Raw genomic sequence first — 26,832 nt, forward strand, 5'->3', positions numbered from 1 at the left:
AAAAGCAACACATGCGCTATTCTATTGTGTAACATGAGGGTGAATGGGTATTTGGGTAATGTATTTTCTGCGCTCGGTGGGATGAATTAGGAAGCTTGCATTAAATCGGCAGTGCAGGTAAAAGATTAAATCCACTATTAAAACAGATGTCCAAATGAGCGTACCGGTATGCTACAAGCACGTTCTGGGCGCACGGAGAGGTGGCGGTACGCTCAAGAGCTATATTTGGAAGTGGCGGTACTGAGTACCGGTGCGTACCGGCCCACTTAAAGCACTGCCGTACTGTAAAATAAAGTGCAACCGTTAATTTTATAGTACAGTAAAGAAAATATTTTTTTTTGTGGGTGGGGGTGATGTCTAAAATCTCACCCAGGGCACTGACAGAGCCTGGGCCGCCCCCACTTGTACATGCATTGAGCCTCGTTTGAAAGCAGCTCGACTCGATCCCTCTCAGCTTTAGCTGGTGCGAGCGGATTGTTGTGAATGGAAAAGAAGGAAGCCTCTTGAGAGCAGGAGATCTCTTCACTGACAGCCAATCCCAATTACTGTGACATGAGTCAGAGAGCATGTGCGTTTCGGAGGAGAACACTGTGACGTCAGAGGAGTGTCTCACTCCAGGTATGTGTGCGTGCTGAAGAGCTCTATTCCTGTGATTCACTCTCAGCAAACACACTAAAGGAAAGATGTCTGATGATGATGAATTTAATGCTGGAATGTCTGGTCGAACACTCTGTATGTTTGTAAGTTCTGCAGTAGCTCCAGCTGCGATTGCTCACTGGCTGTGTGGATTGTGAGGCTCCCAAACTTCTGCACTGTCTGTTGAAGCTGTCCCGATTGGGAAGAGTTGACTTTCACTAGTCTTATGTGAAGTGAAATGACGAAGAAGTGACATGACATTCAGCCAAGTATGGTGACCCATACTCAGAATTTGTGCTCTGCATTTAACCCATCCAAAGTGCACACACACACAGAGCAGTGAACACACACACACACACACACACACACACACACACACACACACACACACACTGTGAACACACACCCAGAGCAGTGGGCAGCCATTTATGATGCGGCGCCCGGGGAGCAGTTGGGGGTTTGGTGCCTTGCTCAAGGGCACCTCAGTCGTGGTATTGAAGGTGGAGAGAGAACTGTACATGCACTCCCCCCTACCACAATTTCTGCCGGCACGGGACTCAAACTCACAACCTTTCGATTGTGAGTCCAACTCTCTAACCATTAGGCCACGACTACCCCCTTTTTTTTAATTTATTTTTTATTTAATTTTTTTGTAAACCTACCTTGTAAACCTACAGAACGTTGCTACAACCTTTTTCAAATGTATGTCCCCCCAGGATCATTCCTAACAGTCTTCAACAGATAATAAACATTTTATGTATTGAAAATTATAGTGAATTTTGATTCAATATGTTTAAAAAATATATTATATATAGAATCAAATAATTGAACACTTTTATTTTTATTTTTATTTTTTTATTCCTGTTTGTTTGTATAGAAGCAATTTAAAATATGTGTAGGACCAAATGACTTATCTATTCCAAATGAACATTAGATTTGTGAATATTTAATTAAATCATTAAATATGTCAAACAGTCATTGAATTAATTCATTATTAAAGAAATTATAAATATACATATGTATATACATTTTAGCATTAGCTTGCATCCATTTATTCATTTTTAGCATTATCTTTGGATTGTTTATTATTATTATTATTTTTATTTTATTTTTTATTAATTCATTCATTCATGTAGCTGTATCAGCTTATGGTATTAACCATAGTCCCTGCTAATAAATAAATAAATAGATGGGGGTTTTATTTAATGATAAAAACCATATAACTGCACCTTAACTACAGCACACAAAATGTTTGACTTGTTAGCATGCAAAACTATATTTATATTTATTTATGTATCTTTCTTTGAGTTCACATTTCTTTTGTTAGCCAGCTGCTCCACCAGAGGGCCGTTCTGCATGATTGACCACTCTCATTCAGTGCAGTTTGGTCAGTTCAGACACACACTTGTGCCACACAGACTCAGGAACATGATGTACCTGTTGCACATGATATAATCACAGGAAACACAACGTCACAGGTCCTCCAGTGTGTGTGTGTGTGTGTGTGTGTGTGTGTGTGTGTGTGTGCATTATGCTGATGAGTGAGTGACTAAAGCCAGCTCAGAACAGCCTCTCACCACACACTGTGGTTTGCTGTCATGATTTAATCGGCCCCTGCGTGAGGCCTTGAAGTGGCTGTGATGGGGCCTGGGACTCCAGTGCTTTCAGGGCCCATTAGTCTCTATGGAAACTCCATCCTGTCAAGAAACAAGACTCATATATGGTCTCTCACTTATTTGAATGCCATAGATATTTTTTTAACTGACAGAAAGAAATGTGAATGTTTTATTACTTATAAAAGGGCTTAGAATTTATTAATGGGAAATAAATTGAGAAACTGAATCATCACGGTCATTCTTTCTCTTTCTTCCTTTGTATTTAAGCTATTTGCTTTTGAGTTTCTGGCACAAAATGACTGGGGGGCCTCGGAAGTGCGCCCTCTTGTGACCATATTCGCCCTACACCCATATATTAAGCAAAATAATTGCTTACTGTTAACATAATTTTAGTACTGATCTATCATCAAACTGGTTAAAATAAATTTAGAATAAATCAAATTTGGCATCAACGAAAAATAATAAGATTTGACAATATGTCATGTAGGACTAATTTAAACACTTTCTGTGTCATGACATATAATACTTCATCATAACGCATTCATTATGCATGGCACAGGCATTTAAAATAGTTTTGCCATTTATGTGCTTTTAAAGTAAAAAAATAATAAAAGAAAAATTGGAAAAGAAAAATGAAAGAAAATTATCAAGGGGCACCATGCAGGAAACGACACAAAGAAGAGGAGCAGAAAAATATAAATATAGAGATAAAAATCATTTGACTGTGTATTAGCCCGTAACGTTTATGTAGTATTTTGAAATAGCCTTTTTAGATCATCTGAACTAGCAAAACTGACACGTGGAACGTTCTTGCTTGAGTTAACTGCTTATTTAATTTTACTTTATTTCTTTAAAATAAATGTAAGCTTCTGTCATGTTGTTTTTCATACCAGTTTCATTACTGCTTGCTTTTAATTCACCAAAAAGTGTCTAAATGTCTTTTGAATAAGACTATAATCTAGCATTCCTACAATGCAATAATTAAGTTTAAGGATGTCATTTTCCACTGTATGTATGCACATAATTAAAATGAAAGTTATGGCTATGCTAATTAGATGAACTACCTTTAATTACTTTTAATCAGTATTATGTTATGTTTTATTATAATAAAGTTTTGAAAAATCTGCAATATCTAAAATCTCACCTAGGGCACCAACAGAGCTTGGGCTGGCTTTTATACAGCGCTTATATACTAGCTGTTACTTGTTGAATTCAGTCTTTTGTGTGTGAGTGTGAAAGCAGGAAGCAAGCCTCTTTCACAAGCTGTTGTTTCTATACAGCAGTCAATTTAACCTTGTGAATGTAAATGAATGTGACATGTTATGTAGACAATGGTGAGAGGAGGAGATCACTGACATGAGAAGGCGAGGAAGAGGAGGAGGAGGAGGAGGCTGATTCACACACAAGTGCAGTCAGATGACTGAGATTTAAAATGCAGTATGTCTGGAAACAAATAGCATATGAAGCTGCGAAAGGAAAATGGGAAAATGGGTTGTTTGCTCTGTGTTACTGTAGTTTAGAGATGCACAAGTATTACAACTCTGTATTAACAATAAAACACACAAATCAGTCATTTTTAGACTTGCTACCATGCTACAGTATTTAACTGTTATTGAATTAATAGTGTTGAACTGATTAACTTTCAGTGATGACCACAAATATAATCTATCTAAAACTTGAATGTCAGTAAGATTTGGATCAAACTGATCAAAAGTATGTGTGTGTGTGTGTGTGTGTGTGTGTATATGTATATATAAAACACTTATCACAAGCTAGAATGAATTGTGGTCGTAGTGCATGTAGTTCATGGAGTCTGTCGCTGGAGCTCTTACTGATGTAGAAATGTCACACAGACACAGCTGCTCAAAAGGCCACAGACACTTCACACGCCTCATCTTTTTCTCGTCCGGCCCGTCGTTCTCACATTGCTCTTTCACAAATCTGCTCTCCGATCTTGTGCCTTATGTGGTCAGAATGTGTTAATGAGTGCTGCCACTGATTGGCCGTTTAGCAGAATAATAAATATTGTTGTTGTTAATTCACCTTCAGCCCACTCAGCTGTGTACACACTTCCACACGGGGATTTTCCATAAGCATTAGAGAGAGAAATAGAGCAGTTTGTGTGTGTGTGTGTGTGTGTGTGTGTGTTTTACAGCATGCCGCTCACACTGACACTGAACTGGTGTGACAGTCACCCGGTCAGCTGACAGCAAATACTCAGCTCTCATTGGCTGCCACTGATCAACCTATACAGCTTTAAAAATAAACAGTGCTCCCTCAAACAAGCAGGGTGTGTCCAAAAGAGAGAGCTACGGGACAAGAGACTGCGAGAGAGGGAGGGAGGGAGTGGAAGTTGCACAATATATATATTTTTTCTATTTTTTAGTTTTTTTAAGTGCCCTAAATTCTTGTTGTCTTGAATGTTTTACATCACAGTTTTCATATGAGAGGCTTTAGTGAAAGTGGAGGTCTGATGCGATCCTGCCTATGGGCTGTTATGGATCACCTGAGTCACATGCCTATGCATACTGTGAAATAATCAATTGGTCCATGTTAACACTTAAACTGCATGAGAGAGGTTTAAGTTCTGAAACTGCATTAACACAGTAATGAAGCAGAAACAGGGATAACTCATTTTGGCCGAACTTTAAGCAGCATGTATGCTTAATGTAGAGGGCAATCCAAGATTGCATTGCAAACAACATAAAAAATGCATCCAAGCTGAACTGAGAGAAATGCCCTTTATGAATGCAATTCATTTAGTAATATAGAATATCTCATCTAATTTCAAATGAAGTATTTCAGCCAATATGTGTGTGCTGTGTATTTAATAATTATTATATTTTTATTTTATTTACTCGAACATTTTATTTACTTATATTTTTATTTATTTTTTATTTTGTTAACAAGGGAATGGTGTGATATATGAGTGATTGAGAAGCAGGTAAGCAGTGAGTCTCAGTGTGATGAGCAGTATTACTGTAGTATGTGTATGTGCTGCAGTGAGGAGCTGTCCGATCAGCACCACACCACTCAATACTGCAGCACACTGTGGACTACTCATTATTCTTATTTTCATACAGTAGGTAAGAGATATGTGATGTCATTTACCAATTTGGACAAATGTACTGTATGTCCCTTTAAGGCTGTACGATGTAATTTTAGTGACAATCATTTTATATATGACCCTGGACCGTCATAAGTTGCACGGGTATGTTTGTAGCAATGTAAATATATATATATATATATATATATATATATATATATATATATATATATATATATATATATATATATATATATATATATATATATATATTTTACATTTTTACATTTTAGTAATTTAGACATCTATTTGAGGCCACAGTAAAAAAAAGAAAAGCTTACTAATTTCAGTGGACATTAGAGTGTCCCATGCCGTGTTTGTTTTCAGAGCCCTCTAGTTTCCCAGAATTCTCATTGTTTGTCACATGACTCATTGTTTGTCACATGACTCATTTTACTGTTGGTGTCTATGCAATGCCATTATAGGTGTACTTTTGAGTGTGTGAGTGTGTTCATGAGTGTGTGGGTTTTGTGCAAGAATTGTGGGGATCTTCCAGGAAGGAGTGTGACTTGTGCAGTACGTGTTAAGTTCTGTGTAATGAACACAAACGTCAAGCTGCGCATCTGCGTCGAGCACCAGCAGAGTCTGTATCTGTCACACATCCCGGTGAAATACACAACATGGAAAATTTCGGAATGTCACTGACGTAAATCAGTGTTATTTTAGTTATCTGTATATATATATATATATATATATATATATATATATATATATATATATATATATATATATATATATATATATATATATATATATTAGTTTTTTATTTTAATATTAGTTTTTTGTCATTTTATGTTAGACTTTTTGATTTTTGTTTAGCTGCCTTTTCAAAATATAGTGTAATATATAATATATTTTTAATTTATTTTATTTTAGTTTCAGTAATTTTAATACTTAACTTATTTTCAGTTAGTTGTCAAGGCAACATTTTAAAAACATTTCAAGATTTATTTTAGTTAGCAAAAACGATTTTAAATCATTCTGGTTTTATTTAAGTTAACCATAACAGAACAGATGGAGGAAAAACAGTAGCTTAGACACTAAGACATTTTGTTGACACTGCATTGAGAATGAGTTAGTTTTAATTATTGTTTACATAATTATTATTAATAATATCAATATTGTCAAAATTGTGATTTACATCATATTTTATGAATCACCAAAAGATAGTCCATGTTTCGTTGTGCTATTAACCTTCTGAAAAACATTTGCAACATTACAGAGATAAAGTCTCTAAATGCATTCTCTTTGCAGCAGCCATTAGAGCAATGGTTTTGTAACACAATCACTGTCTTCTGTTATAAATTCCAAGGCAATTACTGTCAACCTTCAAATTGCTCCTATAAACAATGCTCATCCTGATGGCTAACGTAGTTTGTGGAGTTAAAGGCTACACATTATTTAGCCTATTTATATGTCGATTTATCCCCCTGTTAGCCGTTGAAACTGTGTTTAGGGACCATATATTTCTTTTAAATGTGTCTGATCAGTGTCAGGTGGACATGACAGCCTTATTATACAGTGTTTACTTCAGATGAATTGGTCAGCTGGCTGTGCAGACAACCCATGTGTAGTTGATCCTGAAGTAGTTGATTCTAGTGGACGTGTGGCATGAACAGCTGCTGTGTGCATGATAGGTCAGAGCGCTGCTGTGTTCTCACTTCATAACACACATCTCTTTTGCTTTTCCTCTTACATTTAGATGTGCACCCATAAAAAATGAGTGGATTTAAGCTACTTACACAGGGCTTCAGTGTTTCCCACCTATGTTTGATTATTCGCTGTAAGTTATGTCACTTAAGAGAAACATGAAATATAATTAGTGCTGAAAAGGCGTGGACAGTTGTTTCTGCACCTGACCTTATTGAATATGCATTTGTAGGAGTTTGCCATTCAGATGCAAAAAAAATTATGGGAGGAGAATATTAAAGTGAATCACGCAATGCTATTTATTTAGGGTTTGCGCTCATCAAATTACTTGTACTTGCGCCACTTTTTAGCATTAGATAAAAAGCATGTCTTAAAGCAGGTGGAAATTTGCCCTGCTCTGTGTAGATTGCGATGGTCATTATGGAAATGATCTGGCTGTGTCTGTGTTCTTTAATGTGTGCATTGTTAGTAAATCACACACACACCCATCTGTGCTTTTAAGGAATTGTGCTCTAATGCTAATTTGCCCTGAAAGTACAATTGCAGGGTATTTAAATATGTTGTTGTTGTATAAACAATGAAACAAATTTATTTTTTTGTTGTTTTTTTTTTTTTTGTATATTTATTTTTTTATAGTGTTAGTTGTGTTGCTATGATCTTCAACCATATGGATAGTATGGAAGAACACTGGTAAATTTAAATAAGAGTTCTAATTAGAATGCTGTCGGTTTATTTAAATTTTACCCCAAACATTTTTCATTTATTTATTTTTTTACACTCTTTACAGATTTAATTTTTATCCCAAATCAAGCTCATTGCTTTACTGTCAAATGTGCAATTCCAAATACTGCACTTATTTATGAAATCATAATTTTATGATTTTACAAATGTTTTTTAGTTATTTTATAGCTAGCAATATCACCTTAATATGTATATACAATGTCTGTATGTCGGAAAGTGCAAATAAAATAACAAAAATTACTTTACTGCAAAAACAAAACAATATTATATATATAATTACAATAAGTCAATAATAAGTTTTGTATAGACTGACCTTAAATTCACAAAAAAAAACAAAAAAAACACATATAGCATTAACATTAGTAGTACATTTCTTAAAATCTCTTTATTACGTTAACCACCATTAAAGCAAAGATGGTAAAGAAAAAGTAACCAGAGTTTATCACAAATAGCTGTCCACAAGCTGAGATAGATACTAATACATGGAAGATACACAAACACATAAACACAAATCATTATCATGAAAACAAACATGGCAATAAAATAATCAAGAAAAATTAATTAACCATATTGATTTTAACAAGTCCAGATTATCTGTTGCACAGCTTCTCATTTGATTAAATGTTGACTTTAATGAGATGTTACATAAAGTCCTAATGTACATAACTGATGAGAGGGGAAGAAATGAACAAGAAATAGTTATTTCATTGAAAAACCATCAAATGTGAGCTGTCACTGAATATATAAATTTCCATTTTTAACTAAAAACCTAAATTTACTGTAAAATGAAATGTGCCATTAGATTTGTTACAGTTTTGCACTGTATAGAGTAAGGAAACTTATCTTTAACCAAGGTTTTTACTGCAGGATTGTCACAGTAATTTACTGTTAAAGAGCCACAGTATGTGTGCATCAGCAGTATGGTATCTCCAGCCACTGATGATGGAGACTTAACTGTGTCTGATGGGAGGGCAACAGGTCCTCATAACCTCCCAGACCCAGACCAGAACTACATAAACCCACATCATCTGACCTGACCAGAGGAGACAGTCACAGCTAACCAAACAATCTGAGAAAAACAGAGCGAGGGAGGGAGAGGAAAGACTGATGAGCATGCTCAGTGTGGCTCTCGGCTCAGAGACTGCAGCTTTTAACTGCAGCGGGGGACGAAAGAGAGAGAGAGAGAGAGTGCACACGAGTGGGCTTATACATACAAGCACCGCAACTTCTTCACACCGTGCAAGTCTCTTTCCATCATGCACGTTCAGTAGTGTTTGGTCAAGCTGACCAGTCCGGCTGCATTATAAGGGATTCTCTGGATGGTCAGATATTCTGTTTTTATTCGAGTTAGTTCAAGTGAGTACGTAGACCATCATCTACCTGAATGGGACGGCACAGCGGGACACTTTCTCTCCTCAGCGGCTGCTCATCACCAACATGCAGCCGCCTGACGCCGTACCAAACACGCTCTCAGCATCGCACCAATGAGAGGCTTCAAACTCGCCTGGTAAGCACGCGTTTAAATGCTTCTTCAGTGTTTTTCCGACACTTTGTGCCTCCGGACCTGATATTTTGTAAAGTCTCCTCGCGTCTCTCTCTGTGTCGGCCGTCACGTGTCATGGCATGCAGCCAACTGCAATGCCGCCCTCCTTTTTTATATTCTTCCGCTGCTCCTCCAAATTCCACTCCCTTTCCATTTTTTCCTAATCTTTTGTTCTTTTATGCACCTGTGCCCTAAACTCCCTCTCTGCGTCTGTCTCTTTTCTTTCTCCTCCCCTCCCGTCCTGTGCATGTGTTTATGAATGCGACTCAGTCATGTGGTGGATATTTATAGCCGCAAATCACAGCGTGCGGTGCTGAGGAGAAACCAGCGGCAACGTGCAGCCCACTTCCTCTCGCACTGCTGCCTGTGCTTTTCACAGTTTTCCTCTCTTTAGCTCATTCGGGTCTTTCTTTTCGGCACATAAGAAGGAAATATTAGAAATGAGATTTTCTCAGTTTCTCCTAGACAGTAGTGATATTGAATGGAGAACAAATGGAGGCAGAGATGTCAGATTGTTTCCAAGTTTTAAAATTTCCCATGCTGTGCTCAGAAGTCTGCAATCAGAAGTCATAGATTGCAGTTTAATTTACAACATTTCTCATAAGATTCCTTCAAGTCCAGATTACTTTAGGTTTTGAATGAGAACAAAACAAGAGAAAAATAGACATTTTCTCTTGAGGAAAACAACCTAAAGATCCTTCTAGAAATCTCAACTACGGTACGTCTCTGCTCAGATTTACCAAAATACCAGAGTATGCAGTCAGAAGTTGTAAATTGCAATTTAATTTCCAATGTTTCTTGCGAGATTCCTTTAAGACCAGATTATCTGTTGCACAACTTCTTATTTGATTAAATGTTGGATTTAATGAGAACAAATTGAGTAAATACTTGGCAAAAATATCAGATTTCTATCCTGAGAACAACAAGCTATTCCCTTCACCTCCTCAAGTTTCACAGTAAATCTCAAGTTATGATTTTATATTAAAATTTGTGTTAAATGAGCTACAGTGGAAACCACAAACCGCTGTAAAATGCAGATATTTGTGCCATTGCTTGGAACATTATTATTAAACAACAACATTAATATCTGATAAACTCACCTCATGAGAAGTACTGAATATTTTATTAATAATAATAATGTGTTTAACTATCCACTTTGTACGAATCTTTGTTTTTTTGTTTTTCGACTGAAGCATCTGAAACAGGTCACGGCTCGAGCAGCACAAATATATTAAATTCACTTTCAGATGCCTGACCGTCACTTCAAATGATTTGATATCTGAACCTATGATGACTGATTCATCAAGATCTCCAGATCCTCCAACAGTCACTGAACTGAGGACTGAAGACTGATGAGCCACTGATACGTGCATGCGTGAACCAAGCATTTAAATCAAGTGGACAATTTCATGTTTTTAATGGTTTATGTAAATAAAAATGTGAGTAAATGAATTTATTCAATTTATATATGCATATTAGCTATAGGGTGCTTTGATAATATAATTGCATACACATTGCTGGTGAATGCCCGTACGATTCCTAGTAAGCTGTTACTATTCCTTTAAGTATAACCTGTAAACGTTTTTCTTCTCCGGAGCTCCTTGTGGCATAAGTAGAGCACCTTCTGTCTTCTTATTATTGATGATGAGCTGAAACTGATTGTCTGTGAACTTTATCAGGTTCTGTCCGGTCCGAAGATCTCTGGCTCTTTGGGAAACAGCACAGACTCGTATGTTCTGACTGAAGCAGTGTGTTCGCTCTCTCTTCCTCTCTTGTTCTTTCTCTGTCACCTGCACTGGGAGATTTTTATATCCCTCTGATTTCCCTCGGGACGCTGCTGTTCCCTTCCTCATTCCTCCTGTCTAAATGACAGCTCTGTCATGCTCTTAAATAGGGCAGCACACAATGGAGTCTGAGGGTATGTGCTATCATTATTACAGACTGATCGACAGGCATTCATAAAAACTAACTGATTTAAATAAACACATCTTATCGTAAACTATAATTAAGTTCCCTATGATACTGTATCATTGCTGAAGTGGGTACAGAGATTCATATTTTTATAAAAGTGGAATCTTCATCCATTTGTTATTAGTTAATGTGATGTGTAGATGGTCAATAACAATTTATATGTACACTTTTTCAACAATAAATGAACATTTGGTCATATACTAGCTACCCTGGCAAGCCTAGTCTATATCTGCAGTCTATTTAGTTACATCATTGTTATCAATCCTCACAGATGTTTTTTAATTATTTCATGTTAAATAATATGTATACATTATTTAAATCTAATGATAGAATAATTATTATTGCAATTATATATAATATTATTACTTTTATTAAGAATTTAAATGATTATATACTTGTTATATTTAATGCTAAACAATAACAAATCCACACTAATAAGGGTAGACATGTCACAAATAATGATGCGCAAAAATCTCAGCAAATGATTTAGTGTGTATTAATAAATTATTGTGTTTTAATGATTATATAAGTATTTAAAACATTATGTTTTGGTTTTTGGCTAAATGAAAACTAATAATGAAAGAAAAAAAAGTGCTTTGCTAGTAGTCCCAAATATTAAGAGGCTTACATAAATGGCAAACATCATTTAAAATACATGAATAGCAAACGAGTGCAAGCCATGTGATATCTATGGTAGTGAATGGCCATTTGAATAAAACAAAATATATTAATATTGTTATAAATTGTATTAGCACACATTGTATTGGGTTTGTTTCATAGGCCTTTAAAAGACTGAAATATAATGATCTGCATTGAAACAGTAAATATGTAAATATATGCACTAAATACACTGCAGATGTTCATAATACCTTGATTCAACTTGTGTTTATTGTGGCTTCTTTCTCCTTTCCATTCTGCTCTGAACTTTGCACCATTGTGTACTTGTTGTGTTATTTTTTGGGGAATTAATGTAGCAGGAAATGCGCTAACGCTTCATAATCTTGCACCACGGGACGTGTTAGATCACACTAGCCTCCTAGAGCACTAATGAGGTCACCGTTGTTTACAGCACTGCCTTGTGATCGATCAGAAACCAGTCCATCATGTCAATAGCTGCAGCGATGCAGTGTAATGACCGGTCATAACAAGATGCTCTCTCGCCTCTTTCTTTTCTTTTTTAGCACCTCTTCTCCTTTGGTCATTGTTTTGTCATGGATTCAAAAGTTTAAATGTGTCAGGCCACTTTTTGTGTCCAAACAGATCACTGTTTTATATTTTCCATGTTTCATGTACCAAAGATATATAGAGAGAGAGAAAAGCCATTTTATAAAGGCTTCCAAAATATGAATACAGTTACTAAAATAGTATTGTTTTTTTTTTTTTCACCTTTTGTTTGTGTTTTTAGGATGAGTCATTGTTTCTAGTGGCTCAGGATTCTATTTATAACTCACTTTAATGCAAAAAAGACAGCATCAGTCCAGTCATGCCAAAAATCGTCACAAAGTCTGCCGTCAGCAAGAGAATTTCCAGATTTCACCTGTCACTCATAATAATGTAGTTTTACTTAATGCTGGTCACAGTAATAATAATAAGAATAGCCATTGTGCACATTAGAATATTTTACCCATATTAATAGAATTAATATACTTAAAAAAATACTGTACTTCAATGTGAATGTAATGTATTCTAAATTATGTTTACTGTATATTAAATGAGGTTGGTTTTAATTATGACTGACCCACTTAAGTTAGATTTATCCTTATATGTAAATTCATAATATTGTCTTTGAAATATGGTTTAATAGTACTGCCAAATGTACTGACGAACATTTATGTCAATTAAAATGTACTTTCAGGTAATTTCTATAGAAACGTGTCATGCATGCATGCATTATATTTGTAATTGCACATTTGTAAATTAAGTTGCAATTTAGAACATTTAAAATATATGAACTATAATAGTAATATGAAATAACATGCTTATTAGCAAGCACTTTACATGTTAGTCAACACATCAAAATAAGTAAAACTAAATAAAACTTTTAATTTGACATTAGTGTTATTTTTTTCTTTAGAGAACTTGAAAGAGACATGAACGTCATGAGAGTGCCTCTCTTTAAGTACACTTATATGGCCTTTTATTTTGTTAATATTATGTACAAGTAAGGCATTTTTAAAACATACTTTTAAGATTTGAAGTACACTACAATACACATTTATTGCAATTAAACACACTTCCTTCCTATGTTTTTAATCAGTGCTATAGATATATATGTTCTGTACACATCACTCTAGTTTAATCAACAGGAGGATATTTTCCACTAGTTACCGTTACTAGTTTCCTGTTGTACCAGTAACTGAACCCAGCTGGCAGCTCCAGTGAGCCACAATGGCTTCAAGTTGTCACAAAGATAGATTTGGTTTCCTCTGTGCCATTCACTTGGCTATTAGACTGAATTAAATTGCGTTGTGTTGTGTGAGCTCATCAGTGCTGAGTCCTGCTTTGCTCCAGCCAATGAGATTGTGTGGTGTTGCCATTGGTGTCCACTTGTCTTGGCGTTATTGATGTATTTTGCGTGTCCCGTGGGAATGACCTTGCTCATAAATGGCAGTAGCACAAGGCATCTGAAATGTCCCTGTTTGGACATATGAACACACAAGCTGTCTTTGCAGACTCGCAGTGATTCACTCTCGTTTTATGAGATGAGGGCAGTTCATTGAAATGTACATGACTCGTACACACACACACACACACACACACAGAGTACCATTCAGTCTGGGGTTTGTAAGGAACTTTCTTATGCTCTACAAGGCTACATATATTGGACTCAAAACACAGTAAAAACAGTAACTGTAAAAATTTGCAGACAAAAATTACTGCTTTCTATGGAAGCCCATTTCCGCCACTGAATAAAAATTTTAAAATTGCAAATTTGTATCTCACATTTTTGACTTTTTTCTCATAATTGCGTGATATAAACTCACAACTCAGACTTTTTTTTTTTTTAGAAAATTATGCATTTTTCCTCATATACTGTAATGTTCAACAGATCATCATCTATTTGAAATTCAAATGCATTGTGACATTTATAATGTTAAAAGTCATTTATATTTCAAATATATGAACTGTCACTTTTGATCAATTTAATGCATGCACAGAATTATATAATGTTAAATAATAATGAATAATGTAATGAACACATAACATTACAATAATTATTGTCACAACCCCTGGCTCGAAGGGAAGCAACAAAAGGAGGTTCACCCCAAACATAAGGCTCAATAGGAAAAGGCTTTATTAAGCTCAAAAGTAAATCACTATAATGAATAAAAAATATAACAATATTTCTGAAAATGTTAGCATCATCAGTGTTTAAAGTGGGGTGTCTGCCTGCTGGTGTAATGTGCTGATGTAGCAATGTAAAAACAATACAAACCAAACCAAACACAACCCAATATCCCAAGTCCAAGCGCTCTTTTAGTCTCTACTAGAAATCTCTTTTGAAGGAGCATCTGAACCACAGCGGCAGGTGGAGGCATTGGACTGCAGATTGAGGAGAAGCTGCAGGTCACAAATCACCCAAATTCAAACAACGGGAACGGTCACATTATTATATATTTATTATTTAAAATATGTTTTTGAGCAGTCTCTTTCAAATGAGAGAGTGTTTCCAATAGAAACTGGTAATGATTGAATATGGTGATGTTTGATCTGAGGTCCTCCTCTGGCGAGTGTGTTGTTTCAGAGGAGCGCCCCCTGTGGGAGGCTTCGTTTATGTCAGTCTGAGACCGGTCGTGTTAGTGAGTGTGTTTGTGCAGGGCTGTGCAAGCACGTGTGTGCTGTGTGTGTTGGAGGCTGTTGGTGTTTGTGTCGCTCTTCATCAGTCTGTATGTGAATGGCTGCTGCTATCACCATGGATATGTCTCTTCCATGATAATAGCCATCAGCGGTGACTTCCGCCGCGGCCGAGTCCTGCCAAGGCCAAGTTGCCATGAAAACGCTATAAACAGAACAAAAGCAGCTGGCGACAGAACACTGTTCTCTGTGCTTCAGATTCAACACTCTTACTGTAGGAGAACCCACACACACACACACACACACACACACACACACCTCTTTAGTTTTGCACGTTCTTACTGGAATGCTCCAGTGTTGCTCACTGAACAAACTGAAAACATGCCGTTTAAGTAAACGAAGTAAAACAGACCATAATATGACTAACCATCAGCATAATTGGCCACAAATTGAAGCACTGTTGTCCCATGTGCTTTTATAAAGGGATTACTCTGTCTGTACTTAATTATTTGTTAGTTTGTGTTTTATTACCAAATAATAAATAAACACTGAACTTTTGGAACTTATTTACTCGGATCACTATGAAAACTAGCCAGTAAAACAGATTGTGTGATTTATATGATCATATGATCTTTCTCAGAAATATGCTGGTTTGCTCAAGCTCTGAAGGTTGAAAAAAGGCCACAGCAAGCCTGATGAAGAGCAAAATTAATTATTTTAATTTTTCAGGCTATTAAAACTTATTTTTGTGTTCGGATCAATTTGTTAAATATGATTCTTAACTGAAATATTTTGGTAACACTTTACTTAAAGCCTTTAAGTATAATGCATTATAAAGGGTTACTTAATAGTATGATGCAGAAATTTCTTATAATTAACATATACATAGTGTAACAATTAATTAATAAGTGTTATTATGTATTAACTGTTGTTACAATCATTAATGAGATAATTGAGAGCTACTGTACTTTTACAATGCATTAAACATAAAGGCTTTAAGTAAAGTGTTATATTTTGTATTAATATTATTTAAACGTTAGGACTTTAACGCGTTAATTGAGATTAATTAATTACACAAAAAATAACGTGTTAACTAAGATTAATTAATTACAGGAAAAAAATTCCCGCATTTTTAATAACTTATTTTTGCACCGCGGAACGTTTCTCACTGGATGAGTTTCGGCGGGACCGATTATACTGGAGCACCAACTAGCGTTCGCATATCACCGCAGCACACATCGAGCCTCAAGTATCACCTCAACGCAAAACATATAGCAGCTAGCGTGGACTTTACACTTTATGTTGAACTATATATTATTTTGTTGGTGCAACAGTTTATGTTGAACTCTTTATTGTTTTGGCCAAGGTTATTGAGAGTTGGACTTAGTATGTTATGGCCTCTGAAGCAACAGAGAGATGTTTTCTAATAGTCAGTGTTTCCATTGTTCTGAATGTAATTGACAGTATTGTGTTTTACTTAAAAAACACTTTACAGAAGGTTCCAGCACCTATAAGCTTCCTGAATTTCTGAAATGTACTATTTCTAAATTGTTTCTAAATATGCTATTGCTACACTTCATGGCAAAAATTGCACTGGTCTGCTAGACTTGGTTGAACAAAAATAAACAATATTTTGTTGCTTAAGCTTATGTATTCAGTCATTATTCAACGGTATACTATAAATCCATGTGAAAAAAAAAAATTACTTCTCACTGTTCTTAGGTCAAATATTTATCTGCGATTAAAATGCGATTAATTTCGATTAATTAATTACAAAGCCTCTAATTAATTAGATTAATTTTTTTAATCGAGTCCCGGCCCTAATATATATATATATATATTGAAGTTAAAGATTGAATATTAAAAGGTAATTCTTGAAAAGTATCTTTATCGGCCTTATAAATAATTAAATAATAAAGAAGTGCACATGTGTATTGAATAAAATACTGTGCAATTACATGTGTGAAGTCTGTCTTATGTAAAGAATATAAAAGAACATTATTTCTGTAATAACTACTTTTAAAAAGTATGCTAAATGCTATTTTTGACAAGGTGAAGTTGTATTAAATGCATTGCTAAATGAATTTAAATTAACACTTGTACAAAATTAATAGTAATAGTAGTATAGTAGTATTAGTTTTATTTTAAAGTATATGCAGTACATATGTCAGTGTGGTACAACCAACATGTAATAAATTATTTTGTTATCATCAACAAAACAATCGAACCTTTACATGAAAAAGCAATATTAGTGCAGGACCACATGTCAGGTGATAAAAACCCCAGGGACATTCTTGATACTCATAATGCTTGATAACTGATGATATTTGTAGTTGTTACCTTGTCCACTTATATGTACTAAATTAATCAGAAAGTACAGTACTGCTTACTTGAATGTTACTTCAAGCGTTTTTTTCAAAACTGCATGAAACCAACATAAAATCAAAAGAAAGAAAAATATATATTTTTTTTTCTTAAACATTCTAATTTGTTATAAACTCAAACATAATTCAGTTACAAAGGAGAATTATACGAAACTCAAATGCAAGAGAGATGCTGCTGAACATCATCATGTGTTTTGTGAACTTGTGTCTGTTTGTGTGTGGGTTTGTATGTGTGCCTGTGGTCTGTGAAGTGAACTGAAAGTGAATGATGTCAGATCTGTTTCCTTCAGCAAAAAAAGAACGGCTCTGTACACCAAACATCTCTCTCTCTCTCTCTCTCTCTCTCTCTCTCTGGCTCTCATGCACACTAGGTTTTGTCTCCATCATTTTCTCACCTACTCTTCCTCTAGCTTCCCTCTCAGTCTCTCTCTCTCTGTTGTCGTTCTTTGACACCCCCTCCAAACGGTGCGTGAGACGTAGCGTCTCCCGAGCCCTGATCTCTTAGATGAGAGAGAGAGAGAGAGAGAGAGAGAGAGAGCTGCATGAGGAGAGAGAGGCTCTTGCAGACAGCTCTGTAGTGCCGCTCACTCTTCCTCTGTACCGTCGTCTTCATCTGTTTGGGAATGCCTCTGTCTTCTCCATCTTCTGTCTCTCCATCCATCCATCTCTCTTTGGCTCTAAGTGCTGTAGAGCGCGGTGGAGGCGTGATAAATGGCTGCCAGGTTAGTCCAGACAGACGTGTGTGTGTTGTTCTGTGCATGGGTTATGTTGTGTGTGAGTGTCGAGGCGACATAATCGCTGCCTCGGGTTCAGAGCGACGCGCTCTCGTCTAAGCCTCTTAATGCAGACAGGGTTCTTTCCGTCACTTGTCCGCCTGTCTCTCTCTCTCTGTCTGGTGGTGTAACGTGAGGGGGAGTGTGTGTAAGTGTGTGTGTTTTGATTCGGCAGCAGGAATAGGGTGCGGCACATGGCTTCTGTCACCCCCACACTGTGTGTGTGTGTGTGTGTGTGTCCATCTGTCTATCAACACTCACATCTGTTTACTGCATCACTGCATTTTCATTCAAATTTACATATAGTGAACTAGTAGTTATCTATTTACAAAAAGTAGCAACCTGCAGCTGTACCTTGCAGTGCCACTTCTAATATGAAAATGAATGGTGTTGGTATGAATGTGTTTAATTTGCTACAGTCATGTTAACTTGTATTTCTGGCTTGAATAAGATCTATCTATCTATATATCTAATGTGTTATCTTTTAATTTATAAATGAAAGGTTATATTACATTTAATGTATTGTTTTATACAGAGTAAAGCAGTCACTTGGGTGCTATCTTAAGATGTAAAAAACTAAAGGTACTAATATGTACTTTTAAAATACTACAGTAATATACACCATTTAGGGGTAAATTGTGTGAGATGATGTATCATTTAGCTTTTTTACTGAGTACTGCCTCAGTGTGTATTTAAGATGAACCGAGCTATAGTTGTTCGGTCTGTATTTTTAGCTGTGTAATAGCAGCAGGTGTTATTTTCATTTCCATCATGAAGCAGACAGACAGACAGGTTGAGTGACAGAGGTCTGATCCGTCTCATGGTTAAACCTGAGAGCGTTTGTTTGAGAGTAAAATGCATGCATGCAGACTTGTTTTCCAATAACAAGGTGTAAACATTCTTAAAAGAAAAAGATTAAAAAACAACAATTATACATATATATATATATTTTTTTTTTTTTTTTTTTACTTTTTGCTTTTTCCGAGAAAAAAAGAAAAAAAGAAACATGTTTACTAATGGGCTAAGAAAACGGTTTTGTGTAAGGTGCAGCCTGACTGGCTTCCTTTCTCAGCGGACTTTAGAGCATGGTGTGTGTGTGTGTGTGTGTGTGTGTGTAAGAGGGATCCTGGCAGTTGGTCATTATTCACGCTCAGCCAGTCCTGCAGAGAAAACAGAGCCTTCTGGAACAGCCCACAGTCCTTTCATGGCAAACTGGACAGGACCGTTCTTGTCTGGGCCCGGGACAGTTCAGAGAAAGTTTTGGGGTCCATTGACAGTAAAGCGAGAGTGACATCATTGTTTTTAAAGGTGCCTGTTTGTCCCATAGAAAGTTTATATGAAATCAGTGTATTGTTTATTTTATAAATTTAATTTTTTGCTAACTTCTAAATGACATAGTGTTCTTCAAAATACCGTATAGGGATCGCTCAGTCATGAAAATCCTGGAAATAGTAAGAGATCCTAAAATTGGGATTTCTAAAACTGAAAAACTAAATAACACTTTTGTTTAAGGAACAATTCTCATTATTAGCATATTAGCATGCATATTACTAGCATATTAGCTGATTATTAAAGCGCACATAAATGCGTTATTCTCCATGACCATATTTCAGATCCCTGCCCCATACCTAAACTTAAGGACTGCTGTACCTTACTAATTAGGAGTTCAGGGAAAAAAATTGTAATTGATAGTTAGTTAATAGTAAGAATTGGCCCCTAAACTATATACAATTGTAAAATAAAAAAATAAATAACATTTTTTAGGTACATTTTGTACAATTATAATATAGTATAGTATAGTATAGTGTATGTATTGTACATACTATATCCAGTAATCAAGAATGACTGGGGGAAGAAAGCATAGACAAATTTTGGAAATTGAATGGGATTTATTCATATTTAGTTTTGTTACTGCTTCTTTCCTTAAAAAAAATAATAGTATTTTTTTTACAATGATATTTTGTGAGAAGCCATAGTAAACATGTAAGAGAATGAATGAATGAATGAATGAATGAAAGAATGAATGAATGAATGACATGTCTCCTCAAACGAGGAGAGCTGACAATGTGAGCTTGTTATATTTAGTGCTGCACTCTGAATATTGCAAAACAGCCCTGTTACCATAGCAACATGAACACAGCAGAACTGTCCTGTCATGCTCGCACAAACACACATCACACACACACATTGACATCACACACACACATCACACATCGCGCCGGCGTGCACCTGTCAGTCTCATTGTGTTCGGATGTTAAACTGAAAGCTCTGATTGGTCATCACATGTTTGATAACGTCATCAAAGCACATTTGCTCTCTGTTGCGTGCATTCGTCTGTTATCTAACATTCCAGCATCGCTCCCGCTCTCTCCTCTTCCCTCTGGAGCCCAACCACTTCCAAACTTGGCCAGTCCTGTGCGGACTGTTTCCATGGAAACATATTCACTCGTGGCAGGAAAACAGCGAAAGGAAAAAAGCTGGCACTGCGAATGTGTGTGTGTGTGTGTGTGTGCATTCCCATTATTCGGGACGGTTGACCCTCTCCGCATCACTGTCTCACACAAACATAAATTAATCCTCCTTCAAACATTTACCTTTTAAAGTGGAATGCTATGAACCACGAAGTATTTTTTCTGAGATCTGATTGGTGCATGCATGAAAGGGAGAAAATGAGAAAGTGTGAAGACTTTTATTTTAAGACTTTTAAGGTTATTGTCTCAGTAAGTAGCTGTATATGACAATGGTACAAGTCTATAGAATGTCTTCATTAGTTTAGTAAAGTGTATGTCTGTATACATCAGGTTTTGTCATCATTGATAGACTGTATAGTTACACAAGGATAGTAAAACCTAAAATCACTTACAATGCAGTCTTCAGTTTGATTTGGTTTACAAACGTATGGGTTGGTTCTTTTAATGAATCATTCAGAAAGACTCACACACTCTGGAGGACCCAGTTTGAATCATTCAGATGAATCATTCACTAAATCCTTCACTGACTGAATCTGTTAAAGCAGCTATGGATTCAGTAGATTCAGATGGATTCATTCGCTGAAGGATTTATATGACTCACTTTCTAAATGCAAGGGCGAAACCCTTGTGAAAAAGAATGCCAAATAAATTGACTTCTTTAAGTGTGCTTAAAGAATTCTTAAGTTTCTTAAGTTTTTGCTTTTAAATATATTTTACGCATAATCATTTTATTCCCCCTCTAGGTTGATCCTGGCTTGTAAAATCGATGAAAGCAGTGATTTTCTGCTGTCTGTTGGAATGCTAGACTAATATTAGCATGCATCTTTAGCAGTGCACCTGACAGGCCAAAGCGGGAGGCTATCTGTGCTAATCACTGTGATCAGACCACACACACACACACACACACACACACACACACAAGGCCTCGCTGAAACTGTAGAATAGCATAGTGACCTCGTTTTACAATTGTGATTGGCTAGTAGTGATGTAAGGTGTTGCATAAGAGCCTATAATGTAACCAGGTTGCTTCCTTTGGAAACTGGAGACAGTCGAGCATCCACAGGGTCCGTCAGCATGCAGTTTGGTTATATATTTGTGTAAGCGTGTGTGTTTGTGTGTGTGTGTTAAATTTTGTATACATGTTAATTTGATTAGATCATTGTCTTAAATGAGCTGTGTTTTTAGATGCTGGCTGATGTCTGGAGTTTCTGGGACACTGAAGTTATGCTGTTTGGCTTGATTATTGATTGTTTACGGTGTGTTTTAGTGTCTGCTTTATGACATCAGTCCGTCTGTGGTGGACTTGTTAAGGTCAATGGTGCTCTTTTGTTGATCAGTGGCATTCGTAGGGGATTTTTAGGTTATTAATATTTGAAGTAGGTTTATTTTGGTCTGTCACTTGAGTTTCCTTTTTGTCATTACTGTTTGTGCTTGGTCAAATACAACATGCAATTTTAATTGAAATTAAATATGTAGATTTAATTTTATATTTTATAACATTATATTTTAAAATCTTTTAATTTGTTTATATTATATTTTAAAAATGTAATTAATTTGATCCATTTATTTAAATGTAATTGATTTTAATTAGTTATATTAAACCATTATTTGAAGTAAAAGCATTTCTATAAATCTGCTAAAAATATAGTTTTATAAATAATATAGACACATTTTGAAAAAAAAAAAAAGACAATACAAAATGACTTTTTGAAATTATTTATTATTTAAATTATAAGAAAACCAATTTTACCAATTTCATTGGTAGTTTTAATGGTTAAGAAACTACATTAAAGCTCAACGCGCTACAACTTAAGAAAACACATGCAAACTGAAAAAGACACCAGCAAATGAAGAAAACAACTTCATTAGTTTGGCAACACAAATGTTGCAAATCCTCACAACACATGCATTAAAGTTAGCCATCTTAAGTAACGTTTTAGATTTAATCAATAATTATTCAGCTTATTTAGGCTAATAATATCCAAAAGACAAAGGAATCATGCAATCATGGTGTTTAAAAAACAAAACAAAAAAAAACTCACCTTTCAGTTCACCAACAACTCCACTGACCAGTAGCCACTGCACGATAAGCAATTCCCAGCCGGGTCTGCATTTTTTGGGGTATCCTTGAAACAGCACGTTTCGTGACCAAATGCATGGTACAAAGAAATTATGCGCCAAATGATCTTTCTAGAGTTTTAAGCAGTCGCTCTGTGAGAAACTGAAACAATGGTCTTGATGTGTCTCTTTCGTCTCTCCAGCACTGCCAGTAACTCTAACCGGAGTTCCCCTGCCTGCTCTCCGGTTCTGCGGAAGCGCTGTCGATCTCCCGTTCTGCAGAACGTCGAGACGGACACCATGGTGGAGAAAGGCTCAGAGCAGTCCGACACCTCCAAGTCCCCCTCCACCCCTGATCAGCTGGTCACCCGCACCCTCTCCGGCCAGTCCACACGCAGCGGGGGCAAGAACTCCAAGGTATGTCCTCCTCCTCATTCAGCCCCTGCTGTTGGGTTCCTCTGTGGTTCTCCACCAACCCTAGTCATTCTATAACATCACCTCCACAGGGAAACCTGCTGTGTACTGGATATGATGCACTTTAAATATGTGGAATGGCCTTATGCTACTGTACCTGCTAGTTTGCTCTTTGATGTCCAAAATCATAGCATGTGTCCAACCCATAGACTCTGATATGGCAGTGTTTACAATAAACTATTTTTGTAAGCAATCTTCCCCATGCAGGTCTATCACTGTAAAACATATTTTCACATTGAAATTCTGTTAAAGGGGGACTATAAAAGTCTATCTCATACTCAAGTGCTGTAGTTACAAAGGGTAAAGCAAACCTTCTCATCTTCCACCAAATCACTCCTTGTGTTATATGAACATATGAAGCAGATGTAAAAGGAAGCAGTGTAAACATATAAACATAACCAGAGTTTCACTCTCAAACGAAATTACAGAACTTCAGTGAAGCCTTATTCTCAGGAAACAGTGTCATTTATAATAATAAATAAAAAGATTAATATATTTTATATTTTAAAATATTGTTTGTGAGTTCTTTTAAAAAAAATTAACAAAATTTGTTGGAAAGTACTTAAGTAGTAGCATTGTAACAGAAAACACATGAAGATTTTTGTATTATTATTTTTAAAAGAAGTTTCTTCTGCTCACCAAAGATGAATTTGATTCAAATACAGTGAAAACTGTAATATTGTGATATTATTACATTTTAAATAACAGTTTTCTATTTTAATATATTTTAAGATGCCATTTCATTTCTATGATGTAAATCTGAATTACTCCAGTCTTCAGTGTCACATGATCATTCAGAAGTCATTCTACTATTTATTATTATTATTATTATTATCCAACTTGAAGGATTTAGTTATTAATAAATTTATGGTAAAACTTTTCAGTTTCTAAGCTATTTTACTGAGAAATCACAGAACAATAAATTTCGTCACTGAATGATTCTGTGCTTGCGATCTGCGTAATCTGTACAAAAAGCTGTTTAAAATATGCATTCTCCAGTTCAATTTTGAGCATCCAGTAATATAATCACGCATGTCTGGTGGAGCACTTTCAGGATATGCATTTATTTGTCATTTTAACGGGTTTGAAAACGGAGCTTAAATGTGGAAGTCCTTCAAATATTTATTATCCTGTTGCGCCCCGCAGAACCTGATTTTAGTGCGACGTTCCTGGATCGACATCTTTGTTGACCATGGAACAACATTGTGTCACAATGCTGCTGCTACTGTGAAGGAGCGAGGAGACAGGGGAATCCATGAATAAAGTCTTTATTTACAAAAACAAGGCACACACACATATCAGAGGGTATAGATGAACAATACCGGATGCTAGACACTGAAAAACATGAACCAAACGAGACACACCTGGGATAAATCACATCATAAATATAGGAAATACCTCTGAATAATGAACATAATCAGACATAGGAGAAACTTGATCATTGGGCACGTAGAGAAGGAAAACACAAGACACGGAACAAAACACAACAAAGACAGGAGCACAGGGCTGACACATTGTGATTAACCGATCAGTTTTAAAGAACCAGTTTATAGTTTTTGTGAAGTTTAGGTTTACAAATCATTGTTTGGTGCTTGTACATCAATGTCATTTCCTCAGATTTTAGGGATTACTCATGGTTAAGGTTAGGTTTAGGTGTAGGATATGGTCAAGACTACATTTTTGGATTAAAATGTTGTTCCGGGGTTCCAATAAAATATTTTGACCTAGGAACACATCCAACTCAGCAAAATCAGGCCGTGCTGCGCCCTCTATAGGACCAGAGACTAGTCGATATAAAGCTTAAAGGTGCTGTATGTATGATTTACACAGAGTGGTTGAACTAGGTATTGCAGTCCAAATTCAAAATAGTGGAGAGGGTTTTTTTCACCCGGCTCCTCCTCAGACTTGACACACACGCAGATTGCTAGATTGATGACACTAACAAGAAGGATCACACTTGACAATGAATGAAATAAAAGACGCTGTGTTTTCAACCAACTGGCAACCTGGGGTGCCGAAATACAATTGGATAAACTGGCAGTAATTTAATTTATTTTAAATTAAAATAAAATACAGTAAAATAAAATAAATAAATACATAAACTAAATTATTTTAAATATAATTTTGGTTACAAACTTCAGACAGTAAAATATATAAAATAATTTTAAATAAGCATTGTCCAGTTAGTCTCTGCTGAAACATGTTGTGACTACACCATTTGATTTCATCTTTCAATGTTGTTGAACATATAAAAGTAGTGGTATATTCTACTCATAGATAGCTTTATTACAGGTATTATATACCTTCTTGATGGGATCACATGATATCTTCAAATGGCATAATTTCCTGAGAATATCATCTATCATATATATATATATATATATATATATATATATATATATATATATATATATATATATATATATATATATATATATATATAATTTAATAATTTTCAGTACAAACAAAAATCAAGCCGAACAGCAGATGATCTGTTCATGTAGCTTTCAATGTGTAAGACAACTCAAAAATCACATTCACATGTGGGAATGAATGCATGAATGAATGAATGAATGAATGGACAGGTGTCATTAAACAGGTGGCTGAATGAATGGGGAGATGATGTGTAATGATTTGTAATAAATGCAATGCACTGACTGCAGAGTAGCTAACATCATCATTGTGTCTGTCTGTCTCTTTTCAACTGTTATAGTCGCTTGTTCCACCTGTTTCCTTTCATTTTTTACACTCACTGTACTGTTTCTTTCTAGAGTTTGATACTTTTACTGATGTCATATAAAATGTCTCTGATCTTAACTTGATTTTCATGTTCTTCTTCTTGCTGTTTGTGGTTGTTCTGATTTGTGTTCCGTTTTCTGATTTCTGTTTTTCTCCTCGATGCATGCTAGTCTCACAAGCGACTTTCCAAAGTAAGCATTTCTCTCTTCTGTTCCGTAGTCACTCAGTCTCTCACCCGGTGTGCCTGTATTCCTGCTCCAGTGGCCGTTCTGTAGTCTGTTTCAGTGTTATTGATGTGTCTTGTCTGACTCTGTCTGTTTGTGTGAATGCAAGTGTGTGTCCAAGTGTTTGTTTAAACAAATACATGCATAGAGTCCTTTCTCTCGTTAGCAGGCATATTTGAAACTATTGATTCTGTATAATAGCATGATAATAGGTTAAAGAGATAAAGTAAGAAGTGTTTGACTGAGGGCTGCATGATGATGGTTAAACTGATTACTTGAAAAAATAATAAGAATTATTGCACTTTACATAAGCGAGAATGCCAGTTCATTTGCAGGGTCATCTTGTTTATTGTCATACACATTAACCCACTCTGCATTATGAAAACTAGAAAAATTGATTTAGCATTTATTTAGCAACCACAATCGCAAACAACAGTCGAGATTGATGCTTGGATTTATTATAATTTGTCACTGAGAAGATGTGAACACATATTTGGATGCAAGAATTGTCAGGTTGTGAATGTTAAGCCTCACTTGAGAAGATAATGTATCCATTTAAGAGAAAAGCTCTTATTGTGGGGATTTAAACACTTGACATCTGGCAACCCCAAGCATGATTGCTCGAGGAGGTTTATTACCAATGCAAGATAA

General features: G+C 35.7%; 1 protein-coding gene across 21 annotated transcripts in view; it reads left to right on the forward strand.

The window, feature by feature from the left end:
• LOC113118627 (GRAM domain-containing protein 1B-like) overlaps positions 1-26,832 on the forward strand; it is a 133,988-nt gene that overhangs the window by 79,498 nt on the left and 27,658 nt on the right. For 12 of the 21 annotated variants that reach the window (XM_026287937.1, XM_026287936.1, XM_026287938.1 and 9 more), the window contains 2 exons: positions 22,948-23,161; positions 26,128-26,148. In XM_026287937.1, coding sequence (XP_026143722.1) covers positions 22,948-23,161; positions 26,128-26,148 — 235 coding nt within the window. Of the gene's footprint in view, positions 1-8,119; positions 9,257-18,074; positions 18,165-22,924; positions 23,162-26,127; positions 26,149-26,832 lie in introns of those variants that run through there. The other 9 variants (XM_026287946.1, XM_026287949.1, XM_026287950.1 and 6 more) reach the window with 5 other exon arrangements.

This window comes from Carassius auratus, chromosome 18 (genome assembly GCF_003368295.1).
Source record: "Carassius auratus strain Wakin chromosome 18, ASM336829v1, whole genome shotgun sequence".
NCBI lineage: Eukaryota > Metazoa > Chordata > Actinopteri > Cypriniformes > Cyprinidae > Carassius > Carassius auratus.